The sequence below is a fragment of the Bombina bombina genome, chromosome 2, assembly GCF_027579735.1.
Source record: "Bombina bombina isolate aBomBom1 chromosome 2, aBomBom1.pri, whole genome shotgun sequence".
NCBI lineage: Eukaryota > Metazoa > Chordata > Amphibia > Anura > Bombinatoridae > Bombina > Bombina bombina.
In genome coordinates, this window is record NC_069500.1 from 1419308472 (window position 1) to 1419321847 (window position 13376).

At 42.5% G+C, this 13376-nt stretch overlaps 1 protein-coding gene across 1 annotated transcript in view; it reads right to left on the minus strand.

Annotated features, from left to right (window-relative positions):
* Positions 1-242: 242 nt before the first annotated feature.
* The window catches only part of LOC128648333 (probable N-acetyltransferase CML1), a 62067-nt gene continuing 48933 nt past the window's right edge, over positions 243-13376 (minus strand). Inside the window, exon 2 of the mRNA XM_053700938.1 lies at positions 243-1740. Coding sequence (XP_053556913.1) covers positions 1065-1736 — 672 coding nt within the window. The 5' untranslated portion in view covers positions 1737-1740 and the 3' untranslated portion in view covers positions 243-1064. The remainder of the gene's footprint in view (positions 1741-13376) is intronic.

Genomic DNA, 13376 nt, shown 5'->3' on the forward strand with positions numbered 1-13376 from the left:
GCCAATGCTTGAGTACACCCAATTTGTGTCTAATTATACCCCATCATATTTAGATACAGTCTTACCAGAAATGTATAGGGGATTGCAAGGCATACATAAAATGTTTGTGTATGAGTGTGTATGTGTGTGTGTGTGTGTTTGTGTATATATCTGTATATCCGTTCCACCATGCGCATCACAAGGTGGATTCCTGGCTCTAATGTACCAGACCTGGGGCAGTAGAACCTTGAATGTCTCTTGGAGCAAGTAAAGAAGGTTTTTATTTTTAAAAAGATGACAGATTTCTACCACCTGAATAAAAAAGCATGGCATATGCAATGTACAGTATTATGTCATATTTTGCTGGTGGTGCCAATCTTAAAAAGACCAACACAGAGATAAATGTAGAACATGGACACACAGAATAGAGAACTTAGGAGATAAGCAGCCCAATATCTACAGACATTTCTTATTGGCCGAAGAAAGTAATAATTACTCATCTGTGTTTGATATTTGTATTTAAGTGGGTAAGGAAATCACTGCCATGTCAATGTTAGTGGAATTCAAGGAAATTACAATCACTTAAGCTTGTGTGTTACTGACATCTATAAGGGAAAGGGGTGTTAAAGCACAGATGTGTATATTACTGGCACTCAAACATTAAACATTATTCTTTATCTATGTTACTGGAATCAAGTTTGAGAAATAATCACTGTTCTGGGGTTAAAGAAATCATTGCCTTGTATGTATTACGCAACATGAGGTTGGTCTGTCCCAGTGATATGGGGAAGGGTCCATATTGCAGATTTCATGACGTTTGTGCTAAGGATAAAGCATGTTTAGGCAGATTGGTTTACAGAGCCATGTATGGAGGTTTGTTACCATCATTGTGAATTCTTTTTTCCATTATAAGTTTTTCTGCTTTCTCATTGCTTAATTCTGAAAAATGTGCAGAATTACACTTTAAATCCCATATCAGTCTAATGTTATAAAATGGTTACGCATTTGATTCCCCCCCATGTCATTAGGAAAGGAAGAACAGTATCCTGCTTGATATTACCCAGATAGAGTATATATCTAGGCTTTTAATTGCCCTTTGGGAGGTCATACTGGAAAAACACCAACATTATGCCAATGAATCTCATTCTCCATTGTGACAAATTAATATGGCGTACATATCTGAAACCCATCTTCTCATACATGTGCTGAGCCTCAGTGTGAGCTGTTGTTGTGGCCAGCACTACAGCTTCATATCCCTTCTCTCTAGCAAAGTCAATGAGTGTCCTGGACAAGGCTTTAGCAATCCCTTTGCCTCTGTGGCTTTTATCCACAGCTAATCTCTTGAGTTCCAGATGTTTATCTCGGCAGGTGTATGAAGAAGGGATAGCTGCTACCATTCCCACAACATGCCCTGCAGACTCAGCCACCCAGAAGTTGTAACCATCTCTCTGCAGATAGTATTTGTTGATGTCCTTCATGTCATTTGAGAAACCACTACTGACATGGGAATGGTAAAACTCTCTGGTGCCCATCCTGAGGACAAGTAATGCAAAGGCCAAGGACAAGAATGCCAGGAGGATGGATCCAAAGACAACAAGGGGAGCAAAGAACACAACCAGCAGGAAAATCCATATGTGCAGGAGCCTGAGAGTCTGGTGGAACGCTACACTGGCAAAGTCCTTGACGGCATAATCAAAAAGTTCACTCACAGCCTCATAGTCTGAGTCTTTGTACAGCCGGATGATATAATCAGACATGTTCCTGCAGCAAAACACAGAATATTGTTTAGCATTTAAATAAATGACAGAATATTATACAATTAAGTTTTGCCACTGGATATAAAACAGCCTGCTTCTTTGTTGTAATAAAGAAAACATTAATCAGTGGGTTATACTTAATAGAAATCATTGCAAAACGTGTTATCAATCATTTTAAAATAATTGTACATTTTATTCCTTTTTTAACTTAATTTGTGCAGTGTCCCTTACTTCCTGTCACAACTCTACAAGGGGACTGGGGTATCTACAGGAAGGCATATATAGATTGATGTCATACATTTTCTAGAGTAACTTGAGATGGTTTACTATTCAGTGAATATTAGAATGCCCATACTCAGAAGAGGCAGAACTTTACATGTCAGCTCTATTGTCTCCCTGAGGGCAGGGACCACAATGAGAACTTCAAAGTGCTAATTTTGCATGAAAACAACTATGTTGTTTGCAGTTTTTACACAATATATCTCTTTTTTATATTTTCTTTGATTTAGCATATTTGTTTTTACTAAATGTCCACTGTTTATAATCCCTTTAAGCACTCTGTTTCACCTACCCCCAGGTCTGGAAAGATATTTAAGCTAAAGGGAAAGGAATCTGTTTAAACATTCATCTTTTTATATCATTGTTTAAGGATATTTAGTGGTGTATTTAGTTTTTGAATCAAGTACAAAGCCCCACTAACTTAACTACGACACTTAGAAAAAACACATAAAGATGATACCAACCTCCTAACACATCTTACACAAACCAAAAATTAGCTAAATGAAATTTTACAACAAGAGCAACAAAAATGCACATTAATACTACAACAACGATATAACGATCAAGGGAATAAAGCTGGCAAGATTTTAGCCAGAGTTCAACAGCGCAAACAACTAAAGACACACATTCATCACCACTTGATTCTCTTTTGTTTTACAAAATTAGCTTTTTGTTTAAGTAGTTCCCCTCTTATGACACATTGTGTGCTTGACCAGTGGGGTGTCTGGGATGATATTTAGCTGAAAGTACTCTGTCAGGGTTTTTTCTATATCTGACTTAATTAGGGGGTGGTCGAGTAGGCTATCATCCACTTGCCCCATGAAGGAAATTATGGGAATATCTGGCCACTCAATTAGGCAAGATACTGGAGCATGGTCATATCATGTCTTTGTTAGAATTGAGACCTTTTTGGTTAGTGCCAGTCCTATGGAGTCTGTCAATACATAGTCAATACAGGAGTATACTCTATGCTGAAGTGATTAAAATGTAAAGTCCTTAGATGTGGGGTGAAGAGTATTACATGTATCATGAAGGGCTAATGATCTAAGTTGTTGGGGATGCAGATGGTGCCCCCCTGAAAGTGTCTATTTTAGGGTTGAGTGGTATGTTAATGTCCCCTCCGACTAATAAGGTGCCTTTAGAACATTCTAGGATTTTGTTAGCTAATTTGCGCATAAATGTCACTTGTTTGTTTGGGAAATATGTGTTGACTATGGTGATAGGGTGTCCATGTAACAAGCCTATTAAGTTGAGGGATCTTCCCTCAGTGTGTTTTTCTAATTGTAATAATTAAAAGGGAGTGTTGTGCCTAATTATTATGCCTACCCCGTTCTTTCTGGTGGGGCCCGATTTGAAGTAAGCGGTTGTGTATTTGTGGTGAGCCCATTTAGATTCTTTGCCTTTTTAAAATGTGTTTCCTTTATCAGAATAATCACTCCTTTTTATTTGTATAGGTCATTGAGTACAATAGATCGTTTTTGTGGGGTGTTAAACCCTTTTACATTAACTGTGATAAGGTTAATGGCATGTGAAAGGGGTGTCCTTTGCATGTTGGGGTTGTAAGATGTTTTCTGTGGGGAGAACAATGGGTTTGACAGGTTGATGGAGAGGCGACGTTCAAATTGAGTCTGGCTAGGATGCAAAGGTAGGGGTAAGGGGTTGGGTAAAAGGTGATGGTGCTTGAGTTAGTTAGGTATGTTGTTGTGCTTCCTAAGGGGGAATTTATCCTATTATTAGACCACTGGTAAACAAGGTGTCAGGGTGCCAGGAATCAGACTGAGACGAAAAGTGCAAAAATAATCACACCTTTATTAATAGCAAAAAATTATAAAATATCCACAAGTCAAATAACAAGCCAGGAGTCAAAACCAGAACTGGTAGTCAGACGAGCTGAGTCAGGAGCCAAAGCAAATAGTCAGACGAGCCGGAATCAGGAACAAGGAAAACAGCAGAGTCAGGAACAAGCCAGGGATCAGGAACCAGGAGGGACGTCAGACAGCCAGGTAATACACAGGAGCTCTCACAAACAGGTCTGAGACAACGCAAGGGCAAAGCATACTGAACAGAAGCCCTTTAAATAATAAATGATGACATCACAATTCTGAGACTGCATCCTGTCTCACATGGATGATGCACAACAGCCTGGCCATAAAAGGAAGTGCAGGAAGTGAGCAGCATCCCCCACAATGCACCAAGTCAGGAAGAGAGGTGAGTAAAATGGCTGCCAGCAGCACATGGCAAACACAACAGGGAAAAACCCTGACAGTACCCACCCCTCAACGACCCCTCCCCCGCGGTAGGACAAAAGGCTTATTGGGGAAACGGGCATGGAAGGCACGGAGGAGGGCGGGAGCATGAATATCAGAGGAGGGAACCCAAGAATGCCCCTCCAGTGAACCAAATACTGTACACGGCCCCTGGACATACGAGAGTCAATAATGCTGCTGACCTCATACTCCTCATGGTTGTCATTGTAAACAAAGATAGGACGGGGACGATGCAACACAGTGGTAAACCGATTACAAACCAATGGTTTCAAGAGAGAGACATGAAAAGCATTGGAGATGCGCATAGTAGGAGGAAGGTCAAGAGCGTAGGCCACAGGATTAACCCGTCAGAGTATTCGAAAAGGACCAACATAACGGGGAGCCAATTTATTGGAAGACACATGAAGGTTCAAGTTGCTGGAGGACAGCCAAACTCTCTCACCAACCTGGTAGGAAGGTGCGGGCAGACGCCTACGATCAGCCTGGAACTTTTGGAGCTGCATAGAACGATGAAGGCAATCCTGAATCTGCACCCACGTGGAACGAAGTTCCTGGAAATGCTCCTCCTAAGCCAGAATACCCTGAGACATGAATGAATCGGGCAACAAGGATGGTTGGAACCCATAATTTGCCATGAACGGGGATAACTTGGAGGAAGCATTAATAGCACTATTACGAGCAAACTCTGCCCATGGTAACAGTTCAGACCAATTATTGTGGTGATCTGAGACATAGCAATGGAGGAACTGTTCCAGAGCTTGATTATACCGTTCCGCAGCCCCATTGGATTGAGGATGATATGCTGAGGAGAAGGAAAGCTTGATTCTCATTTGAGCACAAAAGGAACGCCAAAATCTGGAGACAAACTGGCTACCCCAGTCCGACACTATCTCCTTGTGTAACCCATGTAAACAGAAGACCTCCCTGCAAAAATTGAAGCAAGCTCCTGAGCGGTAGGCAGCTTCATCAAGGGAATGCAATGGGACATTTAGAAAAACGGTCAACCACCATAAGGATAAAAGTATTGCCATTGTAAACAAGGAGCTTGACAATGAAGTCCATGAAGAGATGTGTCCAAGGATGCTCACCATTAGCAATAGGTTGAAGAAGACCCACAGAAAGACGTCGAGGAGTCTTATTCTGTGCACAAACTGAGCAGGAGGCAACATACGCAGCAACATCAGAATGAAGACCTGGCCACCAGAATTATCGAGTGACAGACCAAATCATTTGGTTCTTGCCTGGGTGACCTGCGGCTTTAGGATAGTGGTAAGTGTGCAAAAGTTTAGTTCTAAGATTCTCAGGAACAAAACACTTACCACTAGGTTTCTCTGGTGGTGCATTGGTTTGTGCAGCCAGGATCTCCTCCCCCAAGGGAGAAGTCAAATTAGTACGTATGGTAGCCAAAATATGGTCAGGAGGTATAACAGGAGTAGGTACAGACTCCTCCTTGGACAGAGGCAAAAATTGTCGGGAGAGGGCATCAGCCCTAACATTCTTACTACCAGGCAGGTAGGAGACCATATCATTAAATTGAGACAAAAATAGCACCCATCTGGCCTGTTGGGGCAACAAACATTTTGCTTCAGATAGATAAGTTAAATTCTTGTGGTCAGTAAGAATGAGGACTGGCACGCTAGTACCCTCGAGAAGATGCCTCCATTCCTTGAGTGCCAAAATTATGGCCAGTAATTCCCTGTCGCCAATTTCATAATTGCACTCTGCTGGAGACAATTTCTTAGATAAGAAACCACATGGATGCAAGGAACCGTCAGGCATAGGACGTTGAGACGAGGGCACCTACTCCAGTCTCAGACTCATCGACCTCAAAAACGAAAGGCAGGACAGGGTTAGGATGATATAGAACTGGAGTGGCAGCAAAGGCAGTCTTAAGACTATCAAATGCCTCAATTCTAGTAGGTGACCAATGGAGTGGATCATTCTCTTTACGGGTCATGTCTGTGATAGGTTTGACCAAGGAAGAAAAGTTTTTAATAAACTTTCTATAGTAATTGGCGAACCCCAAAAAACGTTGAATAGACCGAAGACCAACTGGGCGAGGCCACTGCAGAACTGCAGATAACTTGTCAGGATCCATGGAGAACCCTGCAACGAAGATAACATAACCTAGGAAGGTTACTTGAGTCTGATGGAACTCACATTTCTAAAGTTTACAAAACAGGCCATTCTCACGTAGTCTCTGAAGAACCCGTGTAACATCAGAACAATGAGCCTCAAGTGTGGGTGAGTGTATGAGGATGTCGACTAAGTACACCACAACACACTGTTGCAACATATCTCGTAGGACATCATTAATAAATTCCTGAAAAACAGTAGGAGCATTACATAGGCCAAAGGGCATTACAAGATACTCATAATGCCCGCTCCTGCTGTTAAATGCTGTTTTCCATTCGTGACCCTCCTTAATCCTAACGAGATTGTGCGCTCCTCTCAAATCAAGTTTAGAAAAGACTGTAGCTCCCTTGAGGCGGTCAAAGAGTTCCGTAATGAGCAGAATAGGGTAAGCATTCTTAATGGTAAGACGATTAAGACCCCTATAATCGATACATGGTCTTAACTCACCACCCTTTTTCTTAACAAAGAAGAAGCCAGCCCCTGCAGGAGAGCAGGATTTGCGGATGATCCCCCGTGACAGAGCATCAGCAACATACTCCTCCATAGCACAATTCTCTGCGACAGAGGGTACACCCGGCCCCCGAGGAGGAATGGCTCCGGGTTGCAGGTCTATGGCACAATTGTAAGACCGGTGAGGAGGCAACGTACTGGCACGCACCTTGTCAAACACGTCTCGGAACTCTCGATACTCCTCTGGCAATTGAGATACCGAAGAAGTGCACAAGACTTTAACTGGTTTCCGAAGACAAGTGGAAATACATTGCAGGGACCACAACAAAATTTCGGACCTGCGCCAGTCGAGACTGGGATTGTGCTTTTGGAGCCAGGGATAACCCAGAACAACTGGAAAATGCGGAGAGTTTATCACCTGGAACTGGAGGGTTTAAAAATGGAGAGCCCCAACAGCCATGGACAACGGAGCAGTTTCGTGAGTAACGAGTGCGGGCGGAAGGGGCCTGCCATTAATGGCCTCAATAGCAAGCAGAACGGACCGAGGCAAAATAGGAATGGAGTGCTTTGATACAAAAGCACTGTCAATGAAATAGCCAGCAGCACCGGAGTCAACAAGAGCCTGAGTGACTATGGAGGAGTCCACCCAGGAAAGGACAACCGTGACCAAAAGTTTCTCCTTCAGCGATTCCGGGAACAAGGATAAACCACCCAAGGTCTGCCCCCGACAGGACCTTAGGTGTGAGCATTTCCCGGCCGTGTAGGACAAGACTTCAAAAGGTGGCCCTGTAACCCACAATAGAGGCAAAGCCCCTCCCTCCTCCTAAAGGCCCTCTCCTCCACGGAGAGACATGTGAATCCCAACTGCATCGGCTCAGCAGTACCTGGTGACTCGGGACCAGGAGGCATGGGAGGAGAGGGAGGCATGGGTGGGAACGAACACGTAGGAGACAACGGAACAGGAGGCTTCTGCAAGCGCTCCTTGAAAGAGGGCCTCTCTCTGAGTCTGATGTCAAAACTTTGTCTTTAATCGCATCAGAGAGCCCATGAAAGAAGGCGGCAACAAGGGCTTCATTGTTCCAACCTACCTCTGTGGCAAGCGTATGGAACTCAATAGCATACTGAGCAACAGATCTTGTACCTTGCTGAATGGACATGAGTCATTTAGCAGCAGAGGAGGAGTGAGCCCGAACATCAAATACCCTTCGAAAGGAGGCCACAAATTCAGGGTAATTTGAAATCACATGTTTATTAGTCTCCCACAAGGGATTAGCCCAGGCAAGAGCTGTGTTAGAGAGTAACGAGATGAGAAATCCCACCTTAGCTCTGTCAGAGGGATACACCTGAGGTAACATCTCAAAGTAAATGCCCACCTGGTTCAAAAACCCTCTGCACTGAATAGGATCACCTCCATATCGCTGAGGTAGAGGTGCAGAACCGGACATGCTCCTGGTAGGCAAAGGTGCAGCAGTGGAAACAGGAGCAGCCATAACATGCGGAACATTTTGGTCCAAATGTGTAGTGTGAGTTTGCAGGGTTTGCAGGGCTAATTCAAATTGATCCAAGCGGTGATCCTGTACATCTATCCTGGAAATGATGGCAGGTAAAGGTGGATAATTAGCAGCATCAGGATTCATGGCCTTTGCGTAATGTCAGGGTGCCAGGAATCAGACGAGAAGTGCAAAAATAATCACACCTTTATTAATAGGAAAAATTATAAAATGTCCACAAGTCAAATAACAAGCCAGGAGTCAAAACCAGAGCTGGTAGTCAGACGAGCCGGGTTCGGAGCCAAAGCAAATAGTCATACGAGCCGGAATCAGGAACAAGGAAAACAGCAGATTCAGGAACAAGCCAGGGATCAGGAACCAGGAAGGACGTCAGGCAGCCAGGTAATACACAGGAACTCTCAGAAACAGGTCTCAGACAACGCAAAAGCAAAGCATACTGAACAGAGGCCCTTTAAATAATAAATGATTACATCACAATTCTGAGACTGCATCCTGCCTCACATGGATGATGCACAACAGCCTGGCCATAAAAGGAAGTGCAGGAAGTGAGCAGCATCCCCCACAATGCACCAAGTCAGGAAGAGAGGTGAGTAAAATGGCTGCCAGCAGCACATGGCAAACACAACAGGGAAAAACCCTGACACAAGGAGAGAAAAAAGAGAAAAGTAAAATATAAAAGAACAAAACATTGTGGACCTCTGTGTCTGAGAACAGTTGTTGGTGAGAGGAGAGATCTCATGTTGCCTATGGGACAGAGAAGACTTTAAAGGGACAGTCTAGACCAAAATAAACTTTCATGATTCAGATAGAGCATGTAATTTTAAACAATTTACTTTTATCACCAATTTTGCTTTATTCTCTTGGTATTCTTAGTTGAAAGCTTAACCTAGGAGGTTCATATGCTAATTTCTTATACCTTGAAGCCCACCTCTTTTCAGATTGCATTTTAACAGTTTTTCACCACTAGAGGGTGTTAGTTCACGTATTTCATATAGATAACACTGTGCTTGTGCACGTGAAGTTATCTGGAAGCAGGCACTGATTGGCTAGACTGCAAGTCTGTCAAAATAACTGAAAAAAGAGGCAGTTTGCAGAGGCTTAGATACAAAATAATCACAGAGGTTAAAAGTATATTATTATAACTGTGTTGGTTATGCAAAACTGGGGAATGTGTAATAAAGGGATTATCTATCTTTTAAAACAATAAAAATTCTGGTGTAGACTGTCCCTTTAACTGGGTGTTATAATTTTGCGTGTTTTCAGCTGTTTTGGATATAGTTTGTGATGTGATGGGTCTGTATTCTAAGGTATCAAAATTGATCTGTGGTGTTTCAAGTCTATGTGTGATTGCGGCTGTTATAAGTTATCGTGGAGAGTTGAGTTAGTGTTATGGGGAAATGGCAGGGGAACTGAATTTTTTTTTTGCCTCGCCTTTTGGAAATAATTAGATAATTGTGGGGTCTGGTGTACTTAAAGATATGTCTGCATGTGTTGTTTAGTATTTGCTGTGATACACTTGTTACATATCTTACATGTTGTACATTTAAAACAATAAGTGCTGGGAAACAAGGTTAAACATCATAATTTAACAAACTGGAACATAATAAACCTCTTCACTGTACAAGTTGTACAGAAAATATGTTATATTCATGGCATTAAAAGTGGGAGAGTGGAAAACTGTAGTATACTCCTCTGTCTGTATAGTTTTTTTTTGTCAATGTCCCCAGTTTGAGCAGAGTCCTTCATCACATGGTTAGCAGCAGTTCTTCATCACATGGTTAGCAGCAGTTCTTCATCACATGGTTAGCAGCAGTTCTTCATCACATGGTTAGCAGCAGTTCTTCATTCTAGTCAGTGCTGTTTCTGTGAAATGTCTTAATTTGGTTGTTGAATGCTGACTTGGTTACTGGGTGTCTGTCTGGAATTCATGTTAATTTCCAGCTCAGTGTAGAAAGGCAGGTTGTCTTCTTCTGTTTTGAGCACTGTGATTTTGCTGTTATTGTTGACAATGATGTTTAATGGGAATCCCCAGCAGTAGTTGATGTTGTGCAGACGTAAGGTTTCTGTAATGTGTTTGAGTTATCTGCGTTTCTGGAGTGTCATAGTGGGTAATAAATCAGAGAATATTTGAAGCATCAGGAGACCCGCTTTGGTTCTTGCGCATTTTGAGATTTGTTCTTTGTCTACGAAGCTGAGGAAGCGCACTATCACATCATTTGGTGGAGCCTTGTTGGGTGGTTTTGGGCGTAGCACCCTGTGGGCTCTTTCCAACAGGATTTATTGCGCTGTTGGTTCTCCTTTTATCGTTCTAAAGAGGTATTGAAGATAACTGTGTAGTGACGAGGGATTGATAGATTCGGAGACACCTCGTATTCTGAGGTTGTTCCTCCTGTTGCGATTATCTAAATCTTTAATTTTTTCTGTTAGGAAGGATATAGGGGCCGATTTATCAAGAGCCTGAAGGCTCGCCAGAAACAGCAGTTATGAAGCAGCAGTCTTAAGACCGCTGCTCCTTAGCTGGTCTTCCTGCTCTGAGCGGCAAACAGCAATCAACCCGATCCTATACGATTGGGTTGATTGACAGCCCCTGCTAGTGGACAATCTGCAGGGGGCAGCATTGCTCAAGCAGTTCACCAGAACTACTTGTGCATTGTTAAATGCCAACCGCGTATGCTATCGGCATTCAGTGATGTCTGTCGGACATGATACACTACAGACAGACATTGATAATTCAGCCCCATAGTGTCATTTTGCTTGTTTATCTGCTGTGTGTTTTGTTGTCTTGCAGCGTGGAGCGATGAATGCGATTCCTCCATCTTGTTTACTCTGTTAGTAATCAGAGTCATATCAGTTTTTAACCTTGGTAAATAGACCGCGTACATCTGTCAGCATTTCCCTTGGAAGAGAGTGATTTATGATCTTCTTTGGTAATTAAATTAGGGTTGGTGTAGTTATGCTTTGGTTCCTGTATGCTTAGCTGTTGAGCCGGAGGTTCTGGTGCGCTGTCAGCTTTATGTATTTGTGCTGTTATATTTTGATTTATAGTAGCTGTTTTAACTTGCTTTTCTGCGTTCTGCATCTTTTTACAGGCCATAACCCGTGCTACAATGTTTTCCTACTTTACAGCAGATTTAGTAAATTAATGAGAAGTACCTCTTGCTGAGGTTGCTGTACAAATGAGGTTTATTTTTGGGATTTTATAATGTAGCTTTCAGGACACTGTGTCTTTCCTGAACTCTTATACAGTCTTTGTGGAAGAAAGTAGCCTTATGAAGATGTTGGCTGATAGTTAGCATTAAGGGCCTGTAGCCACTTGATGGTGCATACAGTGCAGTGAGCTTGGGTGTGGAAGTCTGTATTATGGCACCCTCCTCTCATGTGTATTTCTGGCTCTGATCTATGATTTTTAGTTTCCTGTACTGGGATTAGCTGGCCTCTTTGTATTGCGTTTTTATTATTTTTTAAACGCTATGTGCCCTAGGCCTTGTGTTATGTTTGGCCCGTTAGTTGTGACCTGAGGGTATGTGTAGAGTGGGGCGGGTATGGCTTCTTAAGGTCTTAAGCAGTACCTGCAGTGTTGACTTGTGCCCGGCAGTTCTTCTGAGATGTTCTTTACAAGTGTGGCCGTTCCGGCTGACTTCTGTTCTTTTCCTCTGAGCTGCTGCGGTAGATGAGTTGGAGACCACCAGGTTGTTGTGAGAATGCTACTCGTGTTTGTGGCACAGTTTTGTAATGTGCGCGTTGCGTGTGAGAGGCCTTTTGTTTCGAGTGGCATGTTTAAAGTGCTGGGTAATCTTTGAGCCTCCGTATGGCCGATGTTGATATTGTGTCTGTGTCTTGTTATGTGTTGTTTCCCATCATGTGAGCAGGATTGGGGTTGCTGAAAACCGCTTTAGCTATTGCGGCAACATTGAAGGCTTCAGAGCCGTTTCAGTGTGTGGCCATCATCTTGGGCAGCTAGGCTCCGCCTCCGGTAGTTTTTACTTTTTTATTTGGTAATGTTAGGATTTATTATTTTTAGTAATATTAGTTGTTTTTTTTTTGGTAATGTAGATTTTTTATTTTAGTTTAGTTTAAGCTTAGGTTTTAATTGTTTTTCACAGGTAAGTTTTTATTTATTTTAAGTTAGTTTGTATTTTGTAACTTTAATCTTTTTTTTTTTTAATTTTGTTAAAGTTAGGGGGTGTTAGGTTTAGGGGTTAATAGGTTTATTTATTAGTTGCGATGCGAGCGGATGACGGTTTAGGGGTTAATAGGTTTATTTATCAGTCGCGATGCAGGGGATAGCATGACTGTTAGAGTGTAAAAGGCTTTAGGTTAGACAGTAGGGATATAACTCATTTTTACCTTTTACACTTTCTAACAAGTCCGATGTCTGCAGTCTCTAATTATGCAGTAAGTGGCTGCGATTCCACATTTTTATGCTACTTTGGGGGGAGTGTTTGTAATACTTCACATACACAGACAGCAAAGGCTATTTCCAGCTTGATAAAGCCGGTGTTCTATCTGTTTTTCATACCAGATAGCCTGTGCGGTCTGTGTATGTGAAGCATTACAAATACTCCCCCCAAAGCAGCATACAAAAATCTCAGCCGCTCACTGCTTAGTTAGAGACTGCAGACAAGACGGATTTTATTGAAGTATCAGGAAATCCTAGGAGAAAACGTCATGTCGTCTTTGAGGGAGTTGAAGCTTGGGCTACATTGGACCTTCCAACAGGCTTGGTTGCAAAAGACATCCTGGAAGTTTCTACAGTGGCCATCACAATCACCTGACTTGAACTCCTTAGTAAATCCGTGGTGGGATTTGAAAATGTGGCTGCAGCACACAAACCAAAGCATATTACTGAACTGGAGGCCATTGCTCATAAGGAATGGGCTAAGAAACCTCAGGAACACTGCCAGAATCTGGTGTCTGGCTATGCATCTCGTTGCATCAGTCATAACAGCCAAAGGGTGCGCTACTAAGTACTAAAGATGTTTGCCATAAAGGGATTG